This window comes from Bipolaris zeicola (assembly GCF_000523435.1).
Source record: "Bipolaris zeicola 26-R-13 unplaced genomic scaffold scaffold_1, whole genome shotgun sequence".
In the NCBI taxonomy this organism is placed as follows: Eukaryota; Fungi; Ascomycota; class Dothideomycetes; order Pleosporales; family Pleosporaceae; genus Bipolaris; species Bipolaris zeicola.
The window spans coordinates 45,039-72,658 of NW_006912050.1; the positions used below are offsets into that span (position 1 = coordinate 45,039).

General features: G+C 50.2%; 14 protein-coding genes across 14 annotated transcripts; 7 read left to right on the forward strand and 7 right to left on the reverse strand.

Moving 5' to 3' along the window:
* Nucleotides 1-270: 270 nt before the first annotated feature.
* COCCADRAFT_188 (uncharacterized protein) lies at nucleotides 271-850 on the reverse strand (the record flags this gene model as incomplete). Its single annotated transcript, XM_007708277.1, has 3 exons — nucleotides 271-344; nucleotides 395-557; nucleotides 629-850. The coding sequence occupies 3 exons, from the start codon at nucleotides 848-850 to the stop codon at nucleotides 271-273; spliced, it is 459 nt and encodes a 152-aa protein (XP_007706467.1).
* A 1,100-nt stretch (nucleotides 851-1,950) lies between these two features.
* On the forward strand, nucleotides 1,951-2,970 carry COCCADRAFT_189 (uncharacterized protein; the record flags this gene model as incomplete). The annotated part of the gene is made up of 1 exon (XM_007708278.1): nucleotides 1,951-2,970. One exon carries the CDS (start codon nucleotides 1,951-1,953, stop codon nucleotides 2,968-2,970), a length of 1,020 nt encoding a protein of 339 aa, XP_007706468.1.
* A 218-nt stretch (nucleotides 2,971-3,188) lies between these two features.
* On the reverse strand, nucleotides 3,189-4,850 carry COCCADRAFT_81376 (GMC oxidoreductase; the record flags this gene model as incomplete). Its single annotated transcript, XM_007708370.1, has 1 exon — nucleotides 3,189-4,850. One exon carries the CDS (start codon nucleotides 4,848-4,850, stop codon nucleotides 3,189-3,191), a length of 1,662 nt encoding a protein of 553 aa, XP_007706560.1.
* A 1,176-nt stretch (nucleotides 4,851-6,026) lies between these two features.
* On the forward strand, nucleotides 6,027-6,620 carry COCCADRAFT_191 (uncharacterized protein; the record flags this gene model as incomplete). Its single annotated transcript, XM_007708279.1, has 1 exon — nucleotides 6,027-6,620. The coding sequence occupies one exon, from the start codon at nucleotides 6,027-6,029 to the stop codon at nucleotides 6,618-6,620; it is 594 nt and encodes a 197-aa protein (XP_007706469.1).
* A 422-nt stretch (nucleotides 6,621-7,042) lies between these two features.
* COCCADRAFT_81020 (uncharacterized protein) lies at nucleotides 7,043-8,305 on the reverse strand (the record flags this gene model as incomplete). The annotated part of the gene is made up of 3 exons (XM_007708371.1): nucleotides 7,043-7,632; nucleotides 7,691-7,903; nucleotides 7,957-8,305. The coding sequence occupies 3 exons, from the start codon at nucleotides 8,303-8,305 to the stop codon at nucleotides 7,043-7,045; spliced, it is 1,152 nt and encodes a 383-aa protein (XP_007706561.1).
* Nucleotides 8,306-9,352: 1,047 nt separating this feature from the next.
* On the reverse strand, nucleotides 9,353-9,643 carry COCCADRAFT_81030 (uncharacterized protein; the record flags this gene model as incomplete). Its single annotated transcript, XM_007708372.1, has 1 exon — nucleotides 9,353-9,643. One exon carries the CDS (start codon nucleotides 9,641-9,643, stop codon nucleotides 9,353-9,355), a length of 291 nt encoding a protein of 96 aa, XP_007706562.1.
* Nucleotides 9,644-12,272: 2,629 nt separating this feature from the next.
* On the forward strand, nucleotides 12,273-12,829 carry COCCADRAFT_194 (uncharacterized protein; the record flags this gene model as incomplete). Its single annotated transcript, XM_007708280.1, has 2 exons — nucleotides 12,273-12,372; nucleotides 12,426-12,829. The coding sequence occupies 2 exons, from the start codon at nucleotides 12,273-12,275 to the stop codon at nucleotides 12,827-12,829; spliced, it is 504 nt and encodes a 167-aa protein (XP_007706470.1).
* A 691-nt stretch (nucleotides 12,830-13,520) lies between these two features.
* COCCADRAFT_81061 (uncharacterized protein) lies at nucleotides 13,521-14,739 on the reverse strand (the record flags this gene model as incomplete). The annotated part of the gene is made up of 2 exons (XM_007708373.1): nucleotides 13,521-14,362; nucleotides 14,430-14,739. The coding sequence occupies 2 exons, from the start codon at nucleotides 14,737-14,739 to the stop codon at nucleotides 13,521-13,523; spliced, it is 1,152 nt and encodes a 383-aa protein (XP_007706563.1).
* Nucleotides 14,740-15,805: 1,066 nt separating this feature from the next.
* Nucleotides 15,806-15,970, forward strand: COCCADRAFT_81349 (uncharacterized protein; the record flags this gene model as incomplete). The annotated part of the gene is made up of 1 exon (XM_007708374.1): nucleotides 15,806-15,970. One exon carries the CDS (start codon nucleotides 15,806-15,808, stop codon nucleotides 15,968-15,970), a length of 165 nt encoding a protein of 54 aa, XP_007706564.1.
* Nucleotides 15,971-16,323: 353 nt separating this feature from the next.
* COCCADRAFT_81142 (uncharacterized protein) lies at nucleotides 16,324-17,041 on the forward strand (the record flags this gene model as incomplete). Its single annotated transcript, XM_007708375.1, has 3 exons — nucleotides 16,324-16,440; nucleotides 16,508-16,568; nucleotides 16,641-17,041. 3 exons carry the CDS (start codon nucleotides 16,324-16,326, stop codon nucleotides 17,039-17,041), a joined length of 579 nt encoding a protein of 192 aa, XP_007706565.1.
* Nucleotides 17,042-17,677: 636 nt separating this feature from the next.
* COCCADRAFT_81080 (uncharacterized protein) lies at nucleotides 17,678-20,109 on the reverse strand (the record flags this gene model as incomplete). Its single annotated transcript, XM_007708376.1, has 4 exons — nucleotides 17,678-18,652; nucleotides 18,713-19,139; nucleotides 19,189-19,866; nucleotides 19,922-20,109. The coding sequence occupies 4 exons, from the start codon at nucleotides 20,107-20,109 to the stop codon at nucleotides 17,678-17,680; spliced, it is 2,268 nt and encodes a 755-aa protein (XP_007706566.1).
* Nucleotides 20,110-20,571: 462 nt separating this feature from the next.
* COCCADRAFT_81153 (uncharacterized protein) lies at nucleotides 20,572-24,586 on the forward strand (the record flags this gene model as incomplete). The annotated part of the gene is made up of 3 exons (XM_007708377.1): nucleotides 20,572-20,797; nucleotides 20,939-23,042; nucleotides 23,209-24,586. 3 exons carry the CDS (start codon nucleotides 20,572-20,574, stop codon nucleotides 24,584-24,586), a joined length of 3,708 nt encoding a protein of 1,235 aa, XP_007706567.1.
* A 938-nt stretch (nucleotides 24,587-25,524) lies between these two features.
* COCCADRAFT_21522 (uncharacterized protein) lies at nucleotides 25,525-25,944 on the forward strand (the record flags this gene model as incomplete). The annotated part of the gene is made up of 1 exon (XM_007708304.1): nucleotides 25,525-25,944. The coding sequence occupies one exon, from the start codon at nucleotides 25,525-25,527 to the stop codon at nucleotides 25,942-25,944; it is 420 nt and encodes a 139-aa protein (XP_007706494.1).
* A 577-nt stretch (nucleotides 25,945-26,521) lies between these two features.
* Nucleotides 26,522-27,355, reverse strand: COCCADRAFT_81266 (uncharacterized protein; the record flags this gene model as incomplete). Its single annotated transcript, XM_007708378.1, has 1 exon — nucleotides 26,522-27,355. One exon carries the CDS (start codon nucleotides 27,353-27,355, stop codon nucleotides 26,522-26,524), a length of 834 nt encoding a protein of 277 aa, XP_007706568.1.
* Between the last annotated feature and the right edge of the window lie 265 nt (nucleotides 27,356-27,620).

The window sequence follows — 27,620 nt, forward strand, 5'->3', positions numbered from 1 at the left end:
GCATCAACAACTTGAACCATTTCTTAATCAACCCTGTTCATCACTTCCAACTTGGCAGTGGATACGAAGTGTTTGTGCCGTTCATTTTCTTTGACGCTACTACTATCATACAAGACAATTTCCATCCAGTTTCTAGCATACGCTGACATTTACTTTTCAGCAGCTACAGGGCAACTTTGGCGGCTATGCGATAAAGTCACCCACGATAAAGTCACCCGTAAATGTAAAGTTCTGCGGACTCGATTCGCCGCAGTGCCTTGGTTTCGAACACTATTTCTTCGAAGCGGCCTGAGCAAGGTCGGCGAGAGCCTCGCGGCGCTTGAACTTGGCGTCTTGAATCACACCTAGAGTATGTTAGCCTGGAAAGTAAAATCAAAAGAAAGCGAGTACATACTGGCATCAGCGTCACTGCTGAAGTTGCCAGACCATGTGACGAAAGTCTGTCCCTGGTGCTTGCCAGATGTGACGGGGTATGCGCGAATGGTAGAGACGACCGAAGAGTATGAGAGCTCTGGCTTGGAAGTAATGACGGAGTACGTAATGAAGTGGTCGATGGACTAAAATTTTCCAAATTAGCGACTTGTGAAGAAAAAAAAGAAACCACAGAAAGGATGAAAAAATTACGTACTGAGTGCTCCTCCTGCTTCACCTCGAGCTCAGTGCCGTCCTTGAATGTCCACTTGACGATGTCGGTCTCGTCGGATGTGCCCTTGACGAACTCGCTCTTCTCGAGCTTGGTCCAGAACTTGCTGAAGTCCTGGAGCTTGATCAGGTGCCAGACATCGCTGAAGGGCGCCTCGATGACAGCAGACTCGTGGACGGAGGTGGAGGTGGGGATGGCTGTGGACATGGTGGTTGTATTTTTCCTTTGTTAACAATTGAAGTTGCAGAAATTGATTTCAGTGGAGGTGAAAAGAAGATGTGAGTGGAGATTAGAGTGGATGGTTGAAAGCAGTGGAAAGAGAAGTTTAGGTGGGGCACCATTGCTTGTTGCAAACCTATAGCGTCATGGCAGAGCTCGCGGCAGAGCTAATGGCAGCTACCCCTCCCCCGCGCCGTTCCTGCTTGGACAGTCTCGCCACCCCAGCCTTGTGCAAGACAAGATATCATCGAATCATGCGTCATCAACTTGTTGTAACTGGTTCCTTTGGTGAGCTACTCTCTTGGCACCTTGACATACTTGCTCGTTGCAACTTGTTCTAGATCCAGCTCAAGGAATCTAAGGAACATCGAATGATTGCCATAAACCAAAGTCTGTAAGTAAACCAATACTCTATACCTAATGGAAAAAAGGAGAGATTACCAGACTACGGGGTATACGTTCTCCTAGTCAAGATACAGCCTCACTCATGTCGTTGACGACCAAGAGCCCTCTTGACACACTTCCCCCTTTCTTTCTCATCATTCCTCGTCCTTCCTTATCATTCTAATGCATTGGTCACTTAACATCCAACTCGGACAATAGAAGCTACCGACAGTCTTGTCAGCCATGCCTTGAGCACACCCTTTTTGTAGCCCAGGCAGCCAATCATATCTTCTTTGCTACAGCCACCGCCACATCGGAGGAAACTAGCCTCCGGTTTCACCGACCACTCGGACGCGCAACACCCTACTGCCTACCTATAACGTGGTCAGACAACGCTCTAGACACTGCATAGAGGAGCTTGTCATCGATGATCCTTCTCGTTGTTTCTGTATGTTTCTGAGGAAACTTGAAATATAGCATGCCATTGGCTTTCGATATCGATGGCGTATAGTGTGACTGACTGGAAGCTGTGGCGATAACAGCGAAGGGGGGTCGCACGTACGTACGCTTGCACGTGCAAAGTGATGCCTGGAGCCTTTTGCTGTGTATAATATGCTTGAAGAGGTAGGCGATATTTTACATTAACCAGACACTCAGTCTACACCTTCTCATCAGTCCATTATCATAATCTACAAATTATCAATATGCCTTCAGTTGCATACATGAACCAGTCAGCGCCTTTCTGGGACTTCATCGCAAGTCTTGAACAGCAAGGCGCTCAACAATCTCGCTCTGGCCAGAACCGCGAAGACGGTGCTGAGAATGAGCAAGGACCCCAGGGTCCTCCGGATCCATTTGCCCCTTGGACTTGGGGCCATGGATTCTTCGGTGGCGGTAGAGGAATGCCTCATCGTGGTGGTCCTCCTCGCGCCCATCATGAACACCAGCCTGCAGGCGAAAAGGATGCAGAGATGAACGATGCAAACGACAATGGGGAGGGCCCATCTGGTACCTCCGGTTCTGATAACGAAGCCCGTGGCGAGGACTGTTCAGGCAGACGAGAACGCCATGGTCGTTGTGGTGGAGGACCACGCGGCCGCTGTGGACCTGGTGGCAGGGGTGGCTTTGGGCCTCGCCACGGTCCTGGACCGCACCATGGATTCGGTTCCCACCATGGCCCTTACCATGGCGGTCGCCGCGGAGGGTGGGGCCCATGGGGACACGGGGGTCCACATGGAGGCGGTCCCTTCGGTTTCGGAGGCAGCCCTTTCGACCCATCCACCTTTGTCACTCATCTTTTCAACCAGTTCAACGACTCCAGTCCTTCGAACGATGACTCTGGAAACAAGGCTAGATCATCCGGAAACGAAGATCACACTCCTGAAGCCGACATTTTCGACACTGAGTCAGCTTATGTGGTCCACATCTCCCTTCCTGGAGCCAAGAAGGAAGATGTTGGTGTGAACTGGGACGCCGAGAAGAGCGAGTTGAGCGTTGCTGGTGTTATATACCGTCCCGGCAATGAAGAATTCTTGAAGACACTTGCTGTTGACGAGAGGAAGGTGGGCGCTTTTGAGAGGAAGATTCGTCTAGGAACAAGAGTCAATCCCGCAAGCATTGATGCTGATGGCATCACTGCCAAGTTGGAGGACGGTGTGTTGAGGGTTGAAGTGCCCAAGCTGGACTCGGGCTACGTAGAGATCCGCAAAGTGGATATCGAGTAGTTTTCTCGAGGAGCTGGGCGAAGTAGTAATGGGGTAGCATATAGTGGTATGTGGGGATGCTCTTTTGCGTTCTCATACGGAGAATAGGTACTTGTAATGAATATATTTCCTAAGTAGTGAACATCATGAAAATTATGCTATCGTGTAAGCCGTTCTCATCCATCTCATACCGAGTGACTTGCCATCTTACCCACTTCCATCCATCCCTTACCGAAGATTTAGGCCTTCCCAGCAACGAGATCAGCACACAACTCCGCCAACGCATAAATAGTGCAAGAAGGCATAGCAGCAATCGGTTCCGGGAAAACACTAGCATCGCAAACCCTAAGCCCTTCGACTCCTTTGACTCTAAACGCATCGTCCAACACCGTTCCCAACGCACATGTGCCCATGGGATGACAAATCGTACCTGCAAACTGCGCAATCCTTGCATCAATTTCTTCATCGCTACTCTTCGTCGTCAGCGCAGAGAACTGCGCACCCGTAGGCGGAACCTCGCCCTCGACCTCCGCAGCCAACGGCCCCGTCTCCACCAAGCGCAAGTTCTCACGCACAGCGCGGCGCAGAATAAACCGATCGGTGCTAGTAGAAAGAAAGCGCGGATCACACACAGGTTTATTGTTGGGATCCGCCGAACTCAACGTTACACTACCGCGAGAAAGCGGAAGCATATGGAATGCACATAGCGAAATATGAGCGCCATCTTCCTTGACCGTGGGAAAGATGGTCGGATCAGCAAGAAAAGGGTAGTAAACCACCAGACTAGCATAGTGGCACCGATTCGGCCGTAGTAGCACATCCCCCTCTTGCGGTTCATCAATGCGGATGCCATCGTCCTTGAGGTACGGAGAAAGTTCTGTATCAGGGATATTTGCGAACAAGCCAAAATCAAAGGGGAGACCCTGGCCGTACGATGGTACCGCGAGCCCGTTGAACGGGCGGGCGTAGCCTTTTGAGGCGTCTTTGAGCTTGAAGAACATCGTTATGGCGTTGTGGTCGCAGAGGTTCTGGCCTACGGCGGGTGAATCGACGGTTTGGGGGATGTTGTGTTTGGCCAGTTCGTTGGCGGGGCCGATACCAGATAGCATCAAGATTTTTGGGGAGACCTGAGTCCCGCATGAGACTATGACTTCCTTGTTCGCCATGATGCGTTTGCCGGAGGTAAGTTCGACTCCAATGGCTCGCTTTGAGTCGTCGAGAAGAATGCGAGCGACGGATGTATCGCAAAGAACTTCGACGCCGCTTAGGTCGTATACTCTGGCACTGTGTTGTCGTGTCGCAGTAGACTCGGAAGTAGCACGCCAGCACTGGGTGATATCTCCCAGACCCGTCGGGTCTCCCCTGGTTGGATTGTACTTGTGACCCAGGTTTTCTGCACTCTCTTGGAGAATATTTCGGATTGGATATTTTCTTCCACCTACGGTATGAATCTTGCCCTCGAAGCCATAGCGCTCTTTGTCAGCTGTCGCATCGAAATGCGTCTCTAGGCGTTTGTAGTACTTTTCCATGTTGCCATATTTGAATCTTGCATTTCCCGCTCTTTCAGCCATGACGTCTAGATCAGCAGCAGAGGCTCGCATCCACAACCCAATGTTGACACCACTTGATCCTGACAACAAACGGCCTGCAACATTCATGATGTTCCTGCCACCCAGATGCTCTTGTGGTGTGGTTGAGTAATCTATGAGGAAACCTTTCTGGAATAGCGGCATCCAGTTGATTGGGTCCACGACATTGTCGATAGTGGGATCGTCCACTGCATTTGGACCTGCTTCGAGCAATGCGATACTAGAGTTAGGTAGGCATTCTTTGAGACGAGAAGCAATCACGACACCAGCGGTGCCTCCGCCTGCGATGATGTAGTCGAATGAGGACTCCATTGTGGCTGTGGGGTCAGGAATGATTAGATCCAAGCATGGTGTGGTGGGCCACGAACAGAGGGCTACTTATACGTCTTTCAAAGTGAGTTCTTAGTCGTTGATTCGACTAATTTTGTACATTGTACGCGACTGCGAGGGTGAGCTTTTAGTTGTTGGAGGCCTTGCCAGGCGCTTACATGCTCGTCTTGACCAGCTTTTTCTCCTAAATCGGCAGCGCAAGGTGTATTGATCTGCCAATAGATTCTACGGGGCGTATTCTGATTGCAATTGCCTCGGTTAAACAAGGAAAGATGATTCGTTGGGTAAACAAGAATGAATGATGTTAACGTAAGATTGGTGGTCGAACTAGGTTAGGTAGAATACGTTGTAAGACTTCCACGCCCACATCTTCGCCAAAATGATAAGCGTCTGATCAATCTTACCCCAGAATCTTGTCATGCAATGTCTTTGGTGTATAAGTGGGGTTCTTCATGATAAGCGCGAATGAGATCTGCACTCAAAAGTGACAGTAATGAATATTCCCTTTTTCATTACCATGATTCGCTCCAACTGGCTCAGAGGCCCGTGTGCATGAAAAATCAATTGGTCAATGTCGAGCAGACACCTTAGGCGAGATGGCAGCAGGATAGTGTCATTCGCTTCGACATGCATCTTCATTCAGGCATGTCCAAACAGGTATGAACTGACAAACTCCGTTTGCCTCCTTGTTTACTTTTGCACTGGGTCATCGATTGGGTGGAGAGGATCTCACTTGTTAGAACATGAGTTTGCAGCCAGCAGAGTGCTGGGATTGCTCTAGCAGGTGGTTGGCAGGTATATTCGGGGTGATTGTGCCCGATTGGGTTTAGAATTTCGCTATTGTTGATCCATGAGCTCATCTGGCAGGCACATGCTGAGGCTGGCAGTGACCCCTGAGTAGACTACACTATATCTTGTATATAGTATCCCCGGCGAGGATCCTTAAGTGTATCTCGGTAGTACATATATTCCCAATGTAGCGATGCATCGGTAGATGAAAGGGATTTCCGTTGGTAAACATGGAGCTTGTGATGCTCCATTCACTCCATCAAACGGGTCTCACCTTCCCAATTACGTCAACGCCATCCCTAAAGCTATTTGAACCCACCTCTCACTCTTCACTATTTGACAGCTACCAACTCACATCCAACCACTACCATGTCTTCAACTCGGAAGTTCCCTACAGTTGATATTGAAGCAAAAGACGACATGGTGAATGAGCGTACTACCAACAGCGCCCGCACAAACAATACATCTGCGCCTGCACCACCCAAGCTGGCCACTACCTCTAGCGCCAATATGCCCTTGTCGGACGTGAACATCGCGAGCAACACTCCACGCCTTGCATCTCCCTTGCACACACCCTCAACACCCGGCCATTTCATCAACCAAGAGCCAAACCCGACGTCCTTGTCCCGCTCTCCAACTCTCGTTTCTAGCATCTTCCCGACCGAGCTACCTCTTCGCACCCCGCCTCGCCCTTCGCTCATCAGCCGTGTATTCAGCCTATCACCGCCGTCTGCGCATGCAGCTCGCGCTGGAAATCGCGAACCTCGCACTTTTCATACACCGGACATTGAGATGGGTAGGCAGGAGCGCTTGACACATGTCTTGCAGCGAGATGAGAGGGCCAAGAAGATCAAGAAGACCAAGTTTGTGTTGCTGCTAATGGGTGGGACGACGCTTTGTTTAGCGATGGGTATAATGGTGTTTTTGATTGTGAAGTTTTCGGCGGAGGATGATGGACATTAGTGCGTATGGATGGGCGCAGGGATGGATGATTGGCGTCAGGGGATTCCAGGAACAACGGAAAAGAGGGACTGAGTTTATCTCCCTCTGTCCCTGTAAGGCTGAAGAAGTGGGACAGTGAAGTCCGGTTAGGCTGATCAGTTCCTTATCTGACGCGGACATGATGATTTACCGAATGGAAACCAATGCGTCAATTCTTAGAAAATAAAATGAGCTTATGTGTACGGACATGAAAAATTACCCTATTTGGGAAACCATTCGAGCATGCGCAGAAGGCATACGATGTCAGGAACGCCCCGCAGCCAGAATGTACAGAAACATGTGGAGAAAACCTCACTTCGTTTCATTAACAATACATGAATTTTCTTTTGTATTCGCATTAGCGGTTATGATTAGTTATTACAATATATCACCAAATCACTAAATCATCGCCTTCGTTGAGGGCCAGACAGAATGCATCCATCCGCACAAGCCGGGTCGGTACTGTTATACGCAATCTCGCCCACACTCGCACCGGGCTCCACACTCGGATCTCTGGGAATCGAAAACATGCGTCCATCCTCTGGCGCAACTACCGTCTCAAGGATATCGCCAAAAGCATTCAGAACATTGGCAATAGGCTGGCCCTTTGAAACAGGCTCATCAACGCTGACAAGCGTCTCTACAAAACCACCGTACTGCGTGTACGTATCGTGGAAGGTGGTAATGACATAGGTCTTGCTTAGGTCGGGCTCGACAGTCGTGTTGGAAGGAGTGATTTTCAAATCGACCATGACGCGGTTTACGTAGTCGACTACGCGGTTTACGAGGGTGGTGTTCCAGACTCTGGCTTGGCCCATTTCGACGGTGAGAGAGGGGATGCCGTAGTCGACAAACGTAGTCTCGATGGAGCCGGGCTCGCCGACGTCGATTTTCAACGTATCGGGCTGGAGGAGCTTGGCGAGGCGCTCGACGTAGGGGAGGCGGAAGTCCGCATAGCACCATAGAGAGGTGTCTGCGCCCGTGCTGGGAGTGTCTAGTAAACGTTTGTTAGTTGGAAGTTCTAGGTATGAATTTGGGCGTAAAGAACGTACGGAGATCGATACCAACATCGACGTTGCTGGTGTTGGCCCAGATCTGGTTCCAGATGTTGTAGGCAAGGATGTTCGGTCCACTGCCTCCTTCCGTAGGTGCAATGCCAGGGAAAATGCGGTTCACGTTGATAAGAGATCCGCTTCCGGCAGCAGTGTAGTAGTTGCGCTGACTCATGTAGATTCCCATTGGGTTGATGGTCGGGATACCAATGACTAGATCCAGATTAGCCTCGGATTTCAAGATGACGACTAGTAGAACATCATACCAGTGCCATTGAGTGTTGCAACCTGGTCCTGGAGCTGCTCGAAGACGCGCTGAACCACGCGAACTGGATTCAGCTCATCACCGTGAATGGTACCCGAAAGCGACAGTTTCTTGCCCGTGTGCAGACTCTCCTCTGTTCCGCGCGCGACCATGATGGGAATGTAAACCGGGTGTCCGCCATTGAGCTCGCCCGCGCGCATGTAATACTTGGAGACTGTCTGCGGCGGCACGTCCGCCAGGTTGAGGCCCTGAATGACAGGAACTCCGTTCACAACATCGCCGGTGAAATTGAGCGCGTGTGAGCTGCCGACGAGAGCCGCCGTGGTCGCAATTGCCGAGAGAAGCTGCATTTTCGCGTAGAGCTGGCTGAGGCTGCGATTGCCATGCTAGAGCTTACCAACGCCCATTTTATACGTCTACCATGGCCCGATAAGACTTCAACCGTGTTGCTCCAACTGTCCATCCTAATAGAACTGTTTGTCGCAAACAGGAAGGTCGGCATGGGTGTTGTCCACTCAGTGACGGTGCCCAGCCTGGTCGGCTCTTGGCATCTCGTAGTTAACCCGAGTCTCGGGTACTTACGAGCGGTAGGTACAAGTCATGCAAGCTACGGGTTCAACTGATTCAGGGAAGGATAGCCGCGAGTAGATCATCGGTATCGTGTTTACAGACATTCGAATAGCCATAGACTTGGGATCGGGGGATCGTTTCGGCTGTCCCGGTGCGGTGGGACGGAAATTTGCGCGAGTCATAATAACTCGGAAGGAACAGATAAGACGGTACTTGGGGCCTTGTGCTTACTGTGCCGCTTTTCTGAACTATTGGTAAACAAGTATTGTCAAGTAAGAGCTTGCTTTTGCTTCCATTTCCTCATTCGGCAGTATTCAATTTCTGTTCTTGTCATGATGCTGCGCTCACCTTTTACCAAAATAACATGAAACCGTACATTCTTCATGCAAGCGCAACCATTGTAAGCAAAGACAAGTAAGCCAAAGTAATTACACGAGAAGTATTGACATATTGCAAAAAATTTATCTAGTACATACTTGGCTAGCCTCTCTCTTTCCTTGTGTAGCAGACACATCAGCAGTAAAACACTAATGAGTGAAAGTGCATATCACCGAACTCCTGAAAAGATACCAAGGGAACGACATTATAGAGACGATTGAGAGCCTAAGCCAACAAAACTCCCTGCTAAAGCAATGAAACTATTGTCTACCGTGCCCTTGGTCTTGGTGAGTAAGAACACTCGCTCCGACACAATGCAACATAAGATGCGGCTAATTCTCGACTAGCTAGAGTGACATGACAGTCCGGCCAGTCACCACTTGGCTGCAACCTTACTCATTCTCCGCTTTAGGTGTTGGGGTCTGCGCCTGCGTCAAGTAGTACTTTCGTTATTTTTCCCTATTCCAAGAGACAGCAGCAGCTCGAAGTGCGTTTTCATGTTTTCCGCCTTGGGCATTGACATCTGCGCCTGCGTCAGGCACCATCTTTACCATTTCTTCGTCATCAGAACAGGTAGCAGCTTGAAGGGCGTTCCAATATTCTCCACCCTGGGCATTAACATCTGCGCCTACGTCAAGCAGTATATGAAACATTCCTTCTCTGTTATAATGGGCAGCAGCTTGAAGTGCGTTCCCATAGTATCCACCCTGGGCATTGACGTCTATACCTGCTTCAAACATGAATGGTAACAGCCCTGTGAGTCCTTTTTTTACAATCTCCTGTAGCACGAGCGCCTCACATTCTTCTTCTTTTGCAATTCCTAGTTTCATGTGCAGCAACCGTCTGGTAACCTGACCATACCCTCTAATTGCAGCCTTCAATATGGCCTTGGGCTTGTCGCTTATTACAACCACTTTTATATGATGCCCTGCATTCCCCCATGAATGTACATGCAGTCCTTCATCATAGTCTTGCAAAGCTTTGGTAGACTGCTGATCTGGCATCAGCCCGACTATCTGACTAAAGCATGTCTTCTGGTTTTCAAAGCTTTCTGCTGGCCTTTCCTCAAACAAGAGCACTGTTGGATCATTGACAACTGCTATGCCTGAAATCTTGATTTCGGCTTGATATGGCTCAAGCGTCTTGTATCCTGGTGTAGGATTAGAGGAGGTCGCCTGTGTAGAAATTTCTTGTGCTAATACAAAATAGGTGACGTCCAGTGTCGTAAAGGAACCCATGATATTGAGGACATCGTGCATAGTGAATGGGTTTGGTTGGTTGGTTCGCGTCGATTGTAGCAAATATGTAATAACCTTGCGAACAACTTGGGAGGTCGGTCTCAGGTAGTCTATCGCAATATTCTTCGGGTCCTCTAGATATGAAGACATACCAAGCAGGGCATATATCTTGTCTCGCTCATCGGTTGCTTTGCTCCCATGAAACTTGCGCAGGGTTCGTAAGTCGCCCACCAGGAACTTGACCGGAATGACTTTGCCATTATGTCCAATATAGGTTGGCAGTGCGGTGGAAACTTTAGCTCCACAAAGGAGAGTGCGAGGACAAAAATGTCAGTTGGAATGGATCGAACGCCGCAATAGACATCGGCTCTACGCGCTTTGGCTGCCTCCTGTAGGATCCAGATCCTTGTGAACCATTCTCGGTTCAAAAGTTGCTTTATTGCCATAGAATGATCTTTCCAATTCCAGTCTTTGAACATTTCTGGATTGTAGTGATAACCAGCATCAGCGTTTCGAAATTGGTTAAGTCTTCCCATCAAGGAGATAATTTGCGGCGTCGCCTTGCCCAACCAGATGAGAACTTTCTCAGCCTTTTCGTATATCTGCCCCATCTGCTGAACTTGTTGACTCTGTTCCACCTTGTCTTCTTGGTTTATACAAATAGCGTCGATCCACAGAATGCGATCCCTATCGCACAGCCGCAGATTTTGCAACACCGTATGTAGGTTATCCGTTACCCAAAATGTCTTTCCATCCAGTTTGATACACTCGACTAGCTCACTGCTACCCCATGTGTAGGAAAGAGCTTCGTATGGAGGGTGTGTGTTTTGCAGTGACTGCAGGGAGAGCTCGCATTCGAGTTCAGGACCACTCCCTTTAAGTAGCCTCAAGAGCCGGAAACCCGAGTCCTCAGACCTAAGCTTTGAATAGTGATACATATCCGTGGATGAAAGCGGTGCTGTCACAGCACTAGACGTATCTGTGCAAATGTTGATGGGTGTAGCATGAATGAAGGATGTGTAGCGGGGCAAGGGCGATTTTCGGGAAGGCACAGAAAGTGCGAAAGCTCATGCAGCATGTGTTGTCTTCTTATTGTATGTATACTGGCAGGTTGACGCTAGGCCAAACTGGTTAGGCGGGGTTCTATGATTGTGTTACGTAGCACAGATTCCAGCGAGGCTACATTTGAGGGGGAAGGCCCAATCGCTAAGCACTGTACACATGTTCTGTGCACGTGACCGTAGCCTCTCTATCCTCAGGTTTGCCTTTCTTCTAGGGGTTGTATTCAGAGTGATATAGATATTCGTTCTTACCATCATCTCTCAATACTATAGTAAAAAGCAAACCAAAGAAGCCCCCTAGAAAGAAAAAGGCACAGTTTGTATAAACCGTTATTCCTCATGAGAGCACAATTCTCAAAAAAAAACAGTATCGTGAGATTATTATTCAAGTTTTTGCTCTTCAACGGCTTTGCTGTCCCGCTTTGAACCTATTCTGGTTTTGTGATGACAGCTTTTGGCTCTACGTAACGCACAGTGCGCTTTAGTGTAGACTTCACCGCTAATGGCATCGTCGGTACGGTTATCGTGATGATCTCAGCGTGTGCGCAGTACGTTCGACTAGACAGATTGAAGGACTTGGTTCTGCGGAAAGCAAACCGCTGTGCCTAGTAACGTGGACCAGTATACTGATGGTGTCTAGTTGACCAAGAGGAGAAAGAGGGAGAGAGAGTATGTGTGTGTGTGTGTGTGTTATTTACGATGTACACCAAAAGCTCTCATATACTTTGCACTTCTGGTCATATCACGATGCTTTAGTCTAGCTGCTTTACTCTGGCCAAGTGTAGTCATTGGCAACGGCGTCGATTTGTTTTTGGCTGCACGACTACTGCATATAAAGTATCTGTGCTGGATGACAGCGACCAAAGTGCCAGTCTTCTCAATACTTTACTTTTTTAAAATAAGTTACTTTGCGGGCAGTGGGGATTTCTGAGAGAGAGAGAAAAAAAGGTATATAAGTCTCCGGATTTACGTGTTCAAAATAGTATCACCGACATCAGCTTTGGACAACTTCAGCCTTGAACTACTTCAACTTTAAACATCACTTCCATCACCCTCACGGAACCAACAATATGCGTGTTTCCATAATCACGACTCTTCTTTTCGGCGGCATTGCAAGTGCGCAATTTGGCTCGGACATGCTTGCTGGCATGCCTATAACGTGCCAGAATGGTACATTTCCATGCTCATGTCCCAGCTGCAATAGTACTAATACAAGTTCCTAGGACAAGCGCCCATTGTCACGTGCGGCGATCCAACTCCGGAAATGTGTGGATGCACCTGCAGAGACGGAATGATGTTTAACCAGCCCCGACCTTCATTCTCAGGAGACCCAACCCCACCTCCGCCTCCAACCCCATCCGACCCAATTCCCCCTCCCCCTCCGGTTGTTCCCGAGCCGTACAAGTTTGCGTCAAGACCATGCCTAGGAAGAATCATCAATGACTGGAAGGCTATTGAGGGTTACCATAAGCCTAATTCGCTCGAGAATGGTGAACTCACAACCGACACAATTGACGTTCCCGAAGACGCCGTCTTGATAGTGACTGATAGGAATTCAAGATGCGAGATCTTCGAGGTATCAGTCGACAACAAAGTCCTAGGTGAGACATGGAACAGCTCCCCTTGACAACGGGAGTTGCGGAAATGCAGACGATTGCATAAACAAGAATAGAGAGGCCCACGGTTTCTTTTTCGTTCCAAAAGGTAAGCCAATCGAACCAGCTCCCTATCCAGAGATTTTTGGGCTAATTCTCGAAATATTTAGGACGCCGCACGATCGGTACCCGATGGGTCAAGGTTCCAGAGGCATGGAGGCAATATTCAGATGGCTCTTCGCCTTACCAGATACGCGCAATGTGCTAGATGGGCTAACTTTGAACTTGGCAATGGCGGGAAGGCATATTTGATGCAGGGTTGGTTCATGCAAAGGCTTTGCCTGGGACCCTTGACAACTAGGACAGTACCAAATCGCCAGTTGAGGTTGGTTAAGGTGGGCTTGACCGTGGGGAAGGAGGTAAATAGCTTTGTAATTGAGAATTAAATCGAACATTGCACATGATTCATGATCAATATTGCAGTCGTATTTGTAGTGGCGCATACTGTCCGTCTAGACTTGTCGTTTCTGTCTACAGAATGGGTCCCGCCGCTTCAGTGTAGTGCTATGCTTTTACTTGTCTTGTTCAGAGGCATTTGGCGCTTCGAAAAGCCCTCCAGGACAAGTCGTACAGAGTCAATACGTCGGGTAGATGGCCAACATAGTATTACATGGGGTCATCACCTACGCTAAGAAAAAAAAGAAAAAAACTGAAACCAGGCGCTTATACTTTTCGTACTCGCTCCTCATAGGCTGCCCATGCGGCTTTCCTGTAGCGTTCTGCTTCTGATTTGCGGTCTTGTGCTCGGACAATGCCACGCCCAACGATAATGACATCGCATCCTTGGTCGTAAATCAACTTGTGAGGGGTGTTGTACTGCTGGCCAAGGGCGTCTCCTAGCTTCTTGCCCTCTTGACCTGGGGGCGGTAGTTGACAACCTGGAGTCATGGTAATGAAATTGTCTTCGGGCTCTGAGTTCAAGCTGCGCTGGGCAATGAAGCCCATGACAAAATCTCGATGACTGCGGGCAATTTGAACCGTTGTCTTCTGGTATTCGGGCGTCATGAGGTGGCCCTCGGAGCTCATTTCAGCGAGCAAAAGGAGCGAACGCAAAAACGGCGGCGGGCCGAGGCGGATAAGCTCCGTCGCAGTATCGAGGTTGAAGACGTCTTCTCCGTTGTCGTTGGGTTCGGGCCGAGGCGATATGCTTTCTGTGCGCATGGATATGGAAGTTGTGACGCTCACCACACTCTGCTTCCTGTCGGGAGCACGGATGCTCAGTCTTCTCTCTTCGCCTTCCATCTCAATTGGGGACTCGATGGTGAAGTCGGGGTTTTTCATGTCGTCATCAAATTCGTCGTCATCTTCGTCATCGCCTGCTCCGTTTACCTGCCGTGTAGCGGAGATTTCGGTGTTTACAGAAGTGTTGTACTTGGCAATGGTTGTTTCGGCAGCTTTCTCGAGTGCGGTAACGATGGCGGGACCGGGCAGAACGTGCGCATTTGTGATTTCGGCCCACAGGGCGATGCGGTGGTGTCCAGAAGTGTACTGCTTCTGTACGGTTTCTGGTATGGTGTTAGCGGCTCGTCTAGATACCAGGGTAGCGAACAAACGAGTGGTGGACAAACATACCTCCAATATCAGCGAATTTGCGGTCTTCAAAAATGAGGAAGGATTTGCGAGCGGCGACCTCTCTTAGGGCCTGGGCTGTCCTGTCGGACCAGTCGGTGACGATATCGCAATGTGTTTTGAGCAGGCAGATAGAGTCGCCCACTTCTTCGGCGAGTTGCAGCAGTTCTGCAGAAGTCTCGACATCGGCCGAGAGGCAGAGATTGGTCTGCTTGGCGGCTATCAAACTGAGCAGGTATGATGCCAGAGGACCGGCGGAGGACAACGAGGCCCGCGCGCGGTAGGTGCTGGTGAGAGTGAAGTGAGGAGACATGGCGATGGAGAAGACGGGCGCGGTTCCGGTTGCCAGTCGCGTGTTATGTTCGGTGGTGAGTCTTGTGCAGACTATGGGCGCGGGGTGGTGAGGGGCAGCAACAACGGCAGCAGGCAGGGAACGAGGGAAGCTGCGAGCTGGATGTGTGATTATTTTATAGAAGAGGAAGAGAAAAAAGGAAGGGAAGATGTCGAGGAAAAAGAAGGAGAGGGAGGGGAGTAAAAGAGGAATAAAAGAGCAGAAGAGGGAGAGGTCGAGTGAGGGGACTTGCAGGCAGAGCCAAAGCCAAAGCCAAAGCCAAAGCCGAAGCGGACCAGCAGGTGGTCAAGGGAAAGTCGACGGGCGCCGGGTCGGCCCAGTCGGCGAACAGTCAGTCAGTCAGGCGTGTCGTGTCGTGTCGTGGATACACACATACATGCGTATGTACGTGATGCATCAGCCCATCCATCCATTCATCCACCCACCCATACGCGAGAGGGACAAAAATTAATTGCGCCTGTTCCTGGCGCGGCCCGCTGGCCGCAGATGCTGGCTGGGTCTCTTGCAGCCTGCGCCCCCCCCCGACAGACGCCCTGTAGACGCAGCTATGCACAGCACTGCCTGCGCATTGGTCCCACGCCCCCCACAAGCCCCGATGACAAGCCCGTCCACCCTTGGTTCCATCCAGGCCTCGCCTTCTGATCCCCCGTCTACCACCGTCCAGCCTGCCCTGCTCCGCCGTCGCCGCGCTCGTGTCGGTGAGCGGGGATACACGCGCGCTTCCAGCCCATCTCGCTCGCCCTCGCCTACCCCGAGCCGCCCGTCGATTTCCCCGAAGCTGCGTATTGCTCTACCTATTGTTATCCTGCTCCCGTTCGGCACACGCCGTTAGCTGGCTTGACTGCCGATACATGTACACCTAGCACATAAACTATGTACATACACACATACCGTACATGCTCAATCTCTTGGCGTCCTCTCCCCTTACTGCGACTTTGGACCCTATGCCTCAGGAGCATGCAGACTAGCAGATCTCCTGTCCCTTTCATGTTCCCTTCTCTTAACGCGGTACACTAAACCATGTCGGATGATCAAGGACTTCTCCGCACACGCATCTTGCACATACACACATACACCACATACGTCAGTTTGCGCCTCGTGGCAGAAAAGGGGAGCGAATGCGAGTTTCAGGACAGGTGTTGGCGTCGCATTCAAAGCTACCATAGTTAAGCCCTCTGTCTTGGATATGTAAGGCACGGACCATTCGCAATCTAACAGCTTTCGGACCATCCACGACAGCTTGCCCCCCCAGCAGTGATCAGTGAAGCTCTCAAAATTCGACTTCATCGTCACGTAATTCCAAGGTTGAGGAGCCAAATAGTGAAGATGTCATAGGTGAATCACCGCTCTTCGAAGCGGACTTCACCTGGTATCACACACAAGACGTAATTTCCTAAGCCAGTGTTTAAGTTCCGAATTCACCACAGCCTGCTTAACTCACAACAAACGCTCGCTTTTATTGTTGTGACTCACTTGCCATCTTCTCTGCTCTCTTCCATTACACTCAGCAAATTGCGCCTCTTGACTACTTTCAACCTCAACATCATGCCACCCAAGAAGGACACTACCGGCGAAGACGCCAACGTGCTTCTCCCAGGCTTCACTGACAAGGAGACTAAGCTTATTGCCGCCGCGTTCCTGAGCTCCATCGGTCCGGACAAGGTGATTGCCCGCTACTTTTTGCCGATCCAATCTTCTGCACGAATGTGTACTAACGACATCCATATAGTTCGACTACGAGACCATGGCCGCACTGACCAAGAACACAGCTGGCTCGCTCAAGAAGATGTGTAAGTGACGTCCATCCACACCCGTTCGTCCAATTCCATGGCACGCGCTAACTTGATACCTCGTAAACACAGGGCCTCCCGTCAAAAGAAAGCCAATGGAGAGCCACCCGCCCTTTGCCAAGTTCCTCGGCCAGTCTAACGGCGACGCTACTGCATCCACCTCTGAAGCCCCAAAGCTTCCCGCAGCTCCAAAGTCTAGGAAGCGCAAACCTGCAGATGAGGCGTCTGAGGATCCCGCCAAGCCCGAACCCGACAGCTCGGAGCCCGATAAGAAACCAACCAAGAAGAAAGCTGCTACTACTACTGCTGCTGCTGCTGCTGCGACGACGAAAAAGGGTCGCGGTCGGCCGAAGAAGCAGCCCAAGATTGAGTCTACGGACGAAGAGAACTCCGCTGACGGTGGCGATGGCCGTGGTGAGTTTACGTCAAAGAGAGCTGTACAGCGTTGGCTGCAGAGTACTGACTACGAGTAAGATTCCAATGTCGAGTACGACTAGTTCTGCTTTTGATGCAAGAGGCTCATGTCTGTCAGATGCTCTTAATCACTGACTGGACTTACTTACAACATGTGCCGTTTGGGGGTATGCTGTGCTGGATGTTCATCGCATAGCGCTTCTCAACGTGCTGTATCTTGGCTGATGTACCGTGTCTGGGGCTGTTTGAGTCCGCGACAGCAGCGTACAAGTTTGGGGTTTATAATGCCCCCCATCCATCGTCTCATGAGGATGCTTTGGAACATTGGAAAATGGAGTTATGATGGCTGTTTTTTCTTTACTCTGAATGTGGTATGGGGCATTCGAGAGTATCGAGATTCTAATGTAGTCTGTTTTCACTTCTTCACCTTCTTCTTCTTCTTTTCAGTTTTAGGGACCATCGGACATGGAAGAAATGTGAAAATTTCCATAATGCATTTCACAGAATTACAATAAACAACCCAATGACTTCGTTCCTTTTCATCTATCAAATGTTTACTTCAAACGTATGTAGGGTATTACGCTTCCCACCTTTTTTCTTCTCATCGATATCAACTCTCCAAACATGTCAATGCCCATGTACACTTGAAAAACATCGATTGCATACAACAAAATGCAAGCCCATCACAAACAACCCTAATTTCCCTTATTTCCCCTCTTGCCACCCCTCTTCTTCCTCTCCACATGGCCCAAAAGCGTCTTCTTAACGTCACCCAAACTCCTCTTGTTCTTGCTCTTGGCCTTGCCCAGCGTCATCAAAAAGTTCTTCTTGCGCGCCTTGTCCTGGTTCGTCGTACTCTTGCCCTCTGCATGCCGCTTCTCCTTGCGCTTGCCCGCCTGCGACATGTGGTTCGTCTCGCGGTCTTGCTTGGCCATTGCGATCTTCTCTTCCTTGGTGTTCTTCTTGCCTAGCGACGCGGCCAGTTCAATCGTTTCGGCTGTAATGGCTTCGTCGGTGTGGCGCGCGGCGAGGAGTTGGGCCCGCTTGTGTGAGGCGAGAGATGAGGTGATTGTTGATGAGGCGCGCAGAGCTTGGAGTTGTTTTAGGTCGGCGGGAGTGAGAATGGTCGTGGTGAGAAGTTTGGAAATGGACTTTGCTTCTGGCTCTTCGCTCTTGGATCCTTCCTTGCTGTCGGTTGATGGGCCGGGTGTGGGCGTTGCGCTGCTGAGTTTCGCCTTCTTGCTTGGTCGCTCTTTGTTGTCTTCCTTCTCGTCTTCAGAGTCGCTAATTTGGATATCTTCTCCATCACTCTCGACGTTGATCCATCCTCCTGAGTCGTCGCTGTCGCCGTCACTCTCCACTTCCCATTTCTTCCAGTCATCCTCGTCGTCAAGCTCAACATCACCATTGTCTGCATCAGGATCCAATCCAGCAGCTTCCAACTTCTTCCTACGCTCTTCTTCCTTCCACTTTTCAAGGAGCTCAATGCCTTCAATTTCGCCAATGGCTTCCTCACCATAACGTCGCTCTTTGATTGTACCAGCACGAATGCCCATTGTCGCATCCTTGCCACGGTCACGCTTCTTGAGGAGATCGGCACCGACTTCGCGGTAAAGTGAGAGGAGACCTTTAGCAGCCATCATTGTGCCCTTGTCCTTTGATTTACGGTACTGTGACTGTTAGTTTTCGGCATAGAGGCAAAGAGGCAAGTAGTATAGTCTAGCACATACCATAACCAAGTCTTGTAGCAACGTGTCTGTCATGGCCAGAGGTTGGCGTGCACATATCTCACGAATAGCATTCAATCCTGCCGCAGCGACCTCAGAAGCTGATGCTTCCGACACGAACTCATTCGCAATCTTTTGAACCAGCGGCTCAAGAACATCTGGTGGGACATAGCTATGAGTTGCCTGTGCTAGACACGCAAGGTATGTTGTGACTGAAGCTTGGCGGGGTGTGAGGTGCTTTAAGAAGTACGAATACAATGGTAGGACTGTCAGTTGATGCAATCCGACAAGTCTGGTCACAAGCTGTAGGGCCAGAAGCTTCGTCTCGAGAGCGAGCTTGTTCTTGGAATTCTGGATATGCTTTGAGAAGAGTGTTTCCGCAAAACCCTGTGGGTCATGAAGCAAATGTAAAGCGCTAAAGTTCAATGGACTATAGAGGGTTAGCATTGAACAGTCGGTAACAGCACCGGGATACTCACTGTGGCGCATTCTTCTTTTTGTCTTTCTTCTTCATGGTGGCAGCTGCTTGCTTCAGTTCACGCGACTTCTTCTTAGTCTTCTTGTTGATGCCAGCTTGGTGCCTCAGTTTGGCCAGGTCCACGTCGTTATCATCATCGCTCTCTTCAGCGGCTGCTTCTCTCTCTTGGTCACCACCAAGGAAGAACCTGACCCCACCCGCAATGGTCTTCTCGTTGTCGCTCAACGCAGCCAATCGCATAACCTCGACTGTCCTTGCGTCAGTCCATATTTGACGCTTCCACAAGTCCCGTGTGATTTTGACAGCCAAGAAACCGCGCGGTGAAGTGGTGTCGGCTTCGAGGAGATTGTATAAAGTTGTTTGCAGCGCTTTGTTGACCTTGTGGTTCGTGGATTTCGCGTTGGACGATCGGACATCTGAGACTATTTTCTGGAAGAGCAAAGTTCGAAGCGACTTTGAATTTGTTGTGATGAGGATGGGAAATAGTGTGTTGAGGAGGGTGACCGAGTCAATCACTTCCTTGTTTTTAAGCAAGCAGATGGCACCCACGACCTTGTCGCGCAGATCCATCTCAAGGACTTCATGGTGTGCGGACAACAGATCTATAAGACTTCGGGGAAATTCAGGGAGAGTCAGATCAGGGTATAGATTCGCCGTGTGCGATACAAATTCTATGAGACTTGAGAAACAAAGTCAGCGTTCTGCCCCACGCAGCATCCATATGGTAGACATACTCTTTCAGTGCAACCAGACCTCCATCTGTAGTTGAAGGATCCGCAAGGAACAAATCAAGCAACGTCCGGTACTGTTGATACTGTTGCTCAAAGTCGTCCCTATAAGATTGGGGGTCCCTCTTCAGCTTGAATCTGAGCGCGGCATGGTCAGACTCGAGCTTTTCCAAAGCGCCGACTTTGCGCTTCATGGTAGTGGGCCGAGGTTGATCGATGGACGGGCTGACGGCGAATTATCGTTGGCGAAACTTCACTCAGACCGGACAAAAGGTTTAGAATGGGTCGGCGGTCTCGTACGGCAAGCAATGTGTACTGGGCAACGTCGTTCACTCGCGTCGCCGTTGCGCCTCGTTGACTTTGCGACATAGAATTTTAGTGGGGCCATGCCACCAATTGGCTGGGTCGGGCCGACACTGCATCCGGGGAGCTTTGGCCTCCTTCACCGTAAAGATTTCACGATGCTCGACAGCCTGCGCCAGCTTTCTTCCGCCGCGCAGTTTCAACTGGCGCGCACCCACTCTTCAACAAGCTCTGCCTGAATCTTGTGTTACACATCTTGATTCGAGGTCAGCTTCTGCATCCTCGAACGACAGACACGGCAGCACTACTGGGGCCAGTGCCCGCCGTCGCCCACCATGACTAGCTTCTCTTCCATGTCGCTGTACGCCTTGACGGTGAAGCAGCCTACAGCGACACAGGATGCCATTTCTGGCGACTTCCTCGGAAACGGCAAGCAGCAGATCCTCACTGCGAGCGGCTCCCGGCTGGCCATCCTCGAGGTTTCGCGGCGGCAGAAGGGCTTCCAAGAGCTCTACTCGCAAGATGTATTCGGCATCATCCGTCGCATTGCCAAGTTCAGGATTGCGGGCGGCACCAAAGGTATGTCGGGTCCCCTTCCCCGCTACAAGCAGTATAGTGATTTTCAAAGCACACGACACCTTCGAGCTCGCTGCTCCCTGAGCCCGCGGTGGACTGGACTGCGTTTCCTACTAAGAAAAGAAGCCTTGCTGACTCTGTAAGACCACATTGTCATAACCACGGACTCTGGACGTTTAGTTACGTACGAGTACCTTCCTGATGAGCACACCTTCAAGACACTTCACTTCGAGACATTCGGCAAGTCTGGAATACGACGTGTCGTGCCAGGCGAGTACCTGGCAGCCGACCCGAAAGGGCGCGCTATCATGATTGCCTCGACGGAGAAGAACAAGCTGATCTACATCCTCACCCGAAGTGGGCAGACCGATATTGCCATCTCCTCTCCACTGGAGGCGCACAAGCCCCAGACACTTGTCTATTGTCTTATCGGTCTCGATGTTGGCTACGACAACCCCATGTTTGCAACGCTCGAAGTGGATTACTCCAATTCCGAGACTGATCCTACGGGCGAGGCTTACGAGGAGATCAAGAAGGAGCTTGTGTACTATGAGCTGGATCTGGGTCTCAACCACATTGTACGAAAGTGGTCTGAGCCTGTCGATCGCACAGCAAATACTCTCTTCCGGGTACCCGGAGGCCCAAGTGCACCGAGTGGTGTATTGTGCTGCGGAGAGGACAGCATCACATACCGTCGTATCTTCAACAACAAGTCAAGCGTCCGCCGCCTGGCAATTCCACGCCGCGAGGGCGCTACTGAAGATCCTAACCGAAAGCGTATGATTGTCGCTGGTACTTTATACTCTCTCAAAGGTGGCGACTTCTTTTATCTTCTACAGACAGAAGATGGCGATGTATTCAAGCTTACCGTTGACGCTCCCAACGGCACGGTCGAGAAGATCAAGATCAAGTACTTTGATACCATTCCTGTAACGACAAGTATTTGTATTCTCCGGGCGGGTTTCGTCTACGCTGCGTGCGAGTCTGGAGACCGCATTTTGTATGAACTGGAGTCGCTGGGTGACGAGACTGATGACCCAGTCTTCGAAAGCAGTCAGTTCCCCGTTGACCCTGAAGCCTCGTTTGCACCTCCGTTCTTCCGTCCTCGCGCTCTGGTCAACCTCACTGCGGTAGAGGCTATGCCAAGTCTCAACCCGATTATGGATATGGAAGTTGCCAATCCTGCATTGGAAGATGCGCCTCAGATATACACAATCAACGGTACAGGTGGCCGAAGTTCTTTCCGCACCACGAGGAACGCGTTAGAGGTCTTGGATCTCATCGAGTCTCCTCTGCCACAGAACGCTTCCGATGTATGGACAACGAAGCTGACTAGCGAAGACGAGACGGACACACTCATTGTCCTTTGCCTCCACAGCAGAACACTCGTCTTGAAGATTGGTGACGATGTTGAGGAAGCCTCCAACACTGGTTTCCTTCCAGATACAAACACCCTTGGCGTGCAGCAGTTTGGTGAGGATTGCATCATCCAAATCCACCCCAAGGGTATCCGTCACATTCAGGGCATCCAGTTTCCCAATGACGATGCGAGCGCAACTCACGCCAGCCTGACTGATTGGCAACCTCCCGCTCACCGCACCATTGTAGCTTGTGCAACCAACAACCGCCAAGTCGCAATTGCCCTTAGCTCTGGTCAGATTCTGTACTTTGAGTGTGATTCTGATGGTTCGCTTGCCATGGCTGAAGAAGAGATCAACTTGGACAGCACCATCAACTGCCTTGCGATGCCCGATGTCCCAGAGGGTAGCGTACGAGCCTTTTTCCTGGCTGTTGGCTGCAGTGACCAAACGGTCAGGATTTACAATCTAAGTCCTGACATGGAAGGCAACATCTTGCGAAGCATCTCTGTCCAAGCACTTACATCACCCCCAAGCGATTTGACCATCAACCTTATGACGGACAAGTCGTCCCGTGGGTACAGCCAATTCCTTCACATTGGCCTGCGAAGTGGTGTGTACATTCGATCGGTACTGGATGAGATGACTGGTGACATTGGTGATACCCGGAGACGCTTTCTCGGCCCTGAACCTATCAAATTCGCAAAGGTCACTGTTGCCGGTGAGCCCGCCATTCTGGCTATGACTTCGCGGCCATGGCTAGGCTACACTCATCCTCGCACTGGAGTCTTGCAGCTGACACCCCTGAACTACATTTCATTCAAGTCCGCATGGAACTTTGATGGCTCACAATTCAAGGGAATCATCTGTGTGAGCGCTAATGAGTTACGGTAAGCAAAACCCTCTTTTTCCCTATGATTGCGATGATGAAACCTTGTACACCTTAAACACGATGAGGGTTCAAACCTTTTGGTTCCAATTGTTCCTACTGAACGCAATCCCCCGCTCAGCATTATTATATTGGTTGGCTTGGAGAATAGTTGCTAACTACGCCAGAATTTTCACGTTCAACGATTTGACGGACAATACCACTTATGAAAGTATACCATTGAAGTACACCCCTAGGAAGATGGTCGGATACCATGACCAGGGCGTGTTCTACGTAATTCAGAGCGACAACAACACCATTAGTGCTGATCGAAGGCAACAGCTAATTGCGCAAAGCGGTGGAAAGAAGGAGGACGGCACCAATGGTTCAATGGAGACTGAGCAGTCCAACGGTGCAACTGACAGCGACGAATTCCTCGCAGTAGACTTTGGTTATCCAAGGGCTCAGGGCAGTTGGGCATCTTGCATCCAAGTAGTCGATCCCGTTACTGAGAAGACGGTCACTCACACGGTCGAAGTCAATGGCAACACATCCCTTGTCAGTGCTGCTCTAGTTTTCTTTGAGAGCCGTAATGACGAAGCATTCCTTGCTGTTGGTACTGCAAAAGATCTGAGCTTCCAACCATACAAGTTCTCGTCTGCCTCGATCCAGATATACAAGATCAACCCAACTGGCCGTGAGCTGGAGTTCTTCCACGAAACTACTGTCAGCGATCCACCTCTGGCATTACTGGCTTTCAAGGGCAAGTTGCTCGCTGGTGTCGGACGTCACCTATGTCTTTATGATTGTGGTATGAAGTCAGTCCTACGCAAAGCTCAGGCGCCGAACTGTGTACCAACGCGCATCACGGGTCTCAAGACACAGGGTAGCCGATTGGTTGTTTCCGACCAAGCACAGTCGGTCACGTACGTCGTGCATAAAGACCAGGTTCACCCCAATCGCCTGATACCTTTCGTTGATGACACCGTCGCTCGACATACCACGGCCTCCGAGATGCTAGACTATGACACTACTGTGGGCGGTGACAAGTTTGGCAACATTTGGCTTGTGCGCTGCCCACAAAAGGTTTCCGAATCTTCTGACGAGTCACCAGACGGCTCTGATCTACTTGTCGACAAGAGCTATCTCGGCGGTACTCCTAATAGGCTCGACCTGATCGCACATTACTTCACCAATGACATCCCGGTGTCAATACAGAAGACAGTCTTGCTATCAGGTGGTGAACGCGTCGTTTTCTGGGCTGGTCTCCAAGGCACCCTTGGTGCTCTCATCCCCTTCAACTCACGCCGTTCGCACAAGATGTTTCAGCAGCTCGAGCTCCAACTTCGCTCTGATGATAAGCCACTGTCCGGGCGCGACCATCTCGCTTTCCGTAGCTACTTTGCACCTGTCAAGAGTGTCATTGATGGCGATCTCATTGAACGCTTCCTAGTTCTTCCTCGTGACAAGAGGGAGAGCATTGCTGGTCAAATTACTGGTTCGGAATGGACTCCCAGCCAGATCGATGAGTCCATTTGGAACATGAGGGGCTTGTACGCCTTCTAGAAGACGCAAAGATCTACTTTCAATCTTTGCCTACAATGGCGTTTGGAGCTTTTAGGTTTGGGAAAACATCCGTGCTTTGTCATGCGCTTATAGCGTGCCTTTAGTGAAGCGAGCAGTAATCTGTACTAGTAGATAGGCATGTAGGTCGTAATTGACCAAATGATACCCATAATATAGCTTTCCGTGTCCTTGGTCTTGGTCAGCATTGGCAGTGGGGTCTGTGGACATGACGGGCCTGTTCCGAGGAGGGAGCGGGTACTGTCTTTTCTGGGTCAGAGGATAACAGTGGCAACCGGTGTAAATCTTGTTACGTACTGGGCATATTCAGTAGTGACACAGATACTAGCCATGTTTGTTCGTTATGGCAAACTCCCAATAGGGGCATAATTTCCTATGCTAACCTTTCCGGCCATAAAACCAAGATTATTAATGCTAGGTTCTCCGATGAAGCCAAGAAGCTATGATGACAGTAACATACTTATGCAGGAAGCCGTGTTTTGACGTGGGGCGTCGAGTTCAGCTGGGGGTATGAATGGATGATCTGGAGTACTAAACTTTGGAGGAAAGCAAGGACCTGATCATGGCCCGAGGCATAGTAGCCATCAATCCGCAACGCGGCAATTGTCCGTTCCGTAGCTTCTTTTTTTTCGCACTTGAAGACTGAAAAGCCGTTCTTATCTACTCGTGAATCGCCTTTTCACGTCGACAGTTGATCCCAAAAATCCACTGAAACAAATCCTTCAAATCCCAATTCCCAGACCATCGGTCGTTAAATCTAATCTCCGACTGGCTGAACCTCTGCCTCGGGAACTCGGATCGTCACCGCCCATTCGGACCGAAGAAACAGGACAACACCAGAAGAAGAAGAAGAGCAACAGAGCAACACCAGCGTACAAAAAGAACCAAGAAGGGAAAAAACGAAAATCCAGATTTCAGACATGGCCGCAACACCAGCAACCAAATACCCCATTGTGCTCGTCACAGTAGCGACGCGCAAGGAGGGAGTCACGCGAGCAGAATTCTACAAGCACAACGAAACCTACTACGCACCTCTGCTCAAGGAAAGAGCAGGCAAAGTGCACCCGCTAGCCTGGAACCGACTGTACCACGTTGACGATTCAGAAGTGCCCACAGGGCTGTCGCGCGTGCTGATTGGCAGCGCCAGCGCCGACGACATCTTCGACTGGGATTGCAAGGGCGAAATGGTGTTTGCCGACGAGTTGCATTTGCAGCAGTTTATCACGTTTATGCATTCTGAAGAGGCGCTCGTTATGCTGGCTGAGGAGGAGAAGTTTACGGATCCGACCAAGACGAAGTTTTTTGTCATGAAGAGGGGTGGGTGTGAGATTGGGTTGTGAGGGAAGATGCGTTGTTGACATATATGAAAAATGGATGGGAGGAGGCTCTTTTTCTTGGTTGTTTCCTCACGGGGTTTTGAGAACAGAAGAATTTCTTGAGAAAGGTGTTCTTTTTGGTAGGATTTTTCTGGATTTTGGGATGGTCAACTTTGGCCTTTTGGGACTGGGTTTGCTATGCGTGTCTGTGCGTTAATAGTATGTTCGAATAAGTGTGGAAAGTTGAATGTAAAGAGATTGGTGGTGTATGGTGTAGGAGGTAAGACATATGTTCAATTGGAATCGATGACATATGCTTTACAATAGGATACTACGTAGATCTAGTAGCACGCAACACGTACAGGGCCACTTTCTTCGTAACGAATGATGTTGAAATAGCACTGAAATAGCAGTAATATCATGAATCTCCGATTACAGTTGTACGAGTACAACTCATGAATGTACACTGTCCGTGTTGAGCAAACAACATGTTCGTGTTCAATCCCTAAAGACTTGCCAATAAGAGCCCAAGCTAAACGCATACGCAACCGACTAAAGCAGCCTGTTCCATTTCATGTTTCTCATGCCTTCAGTCTTGCCCTCAAAGTGCCATGAATCCCAAAAATGCTTGAAGTGCAAAAAGTGCAGCAAGAACCATGGGCTCTAGCTTCTTCCCAGGGGCCAGGTTGCTCGACTCGGCATATTTTTCCAAACTATACCCATTGGAACCCGCAATGACCACGTCAAATTCCCACTCTCTATATCCAATATTCTTGGCGCCTTCAATACGAAGTGGCTCCCCCCACAGTGCGCATTTTATAACTGTTCGGCTCGTAGATTCCCGACATTCCGGACCAAGCCGTACAGCAGGCGCCCGCTCGAAGTATGTGTTGAAACCCTGACAGATTTGGTCGTGTCCAGGTTCCGTGCCCCTGGTATCCGTATCCCCATCGGAAGTTGCGACGATTAGGCTAGCATCTCGGGTATTAGACTCGTTAGTGCTAGGGCCATCGCTAAGCAGATTAGCTAGCCTGCCCCATTCATCGCATCTCCTAGCACACTCAAGTGTATCAAAGGACTTTAGTTCGTAGTGACCAAGGTAATGGCTGCCGACAAACGATCCGTTGGCGGAGACAAAGCTCCCGATGTAGCCGGGGGGGATCGGGGCGTTCTCCGCCGCATGGCGTATCTCTGGCGAGTAGTAGAATCCCCGCATGTTGTCGTATTTCGGAACGGGGCCATAACCCGATGGCTGCGCCTCGCAATCACCATGAGTTCCCCGAGTGACTATGGGTGTAGGAGATTGTCCAGTAGACTCAGGAGACCTCGGCGGAGTAGCTGTCATGCTCACTGTGCTGGGAGTCGGGATACCTATGTTTATAGACGTAGCACGAAGCTCGCTATACAGCGACTTTTCCTTTAGATGATTCGCCATCTCCATGGTGTTCCAGTAATGGGCGGGCGGCAGCGGCTTCGTCCACTGGGGGAAAGCTATCACACTCATTGCGCTGATGTTCGAAGTTGTCGTCATGACGGTGATAGGTATGATGTGAAAGTGTCATATTTTTTGAGAGACAGCTTTCATATCCAACCACAATCGTGATACGGTAGCGATCCAAACTCTCCCCTCGGCACCACTGTAATGCAAAACCACTGTTATAGTTCGTCCATGAAGGATATCTGTGAGATCAGCAGAACAT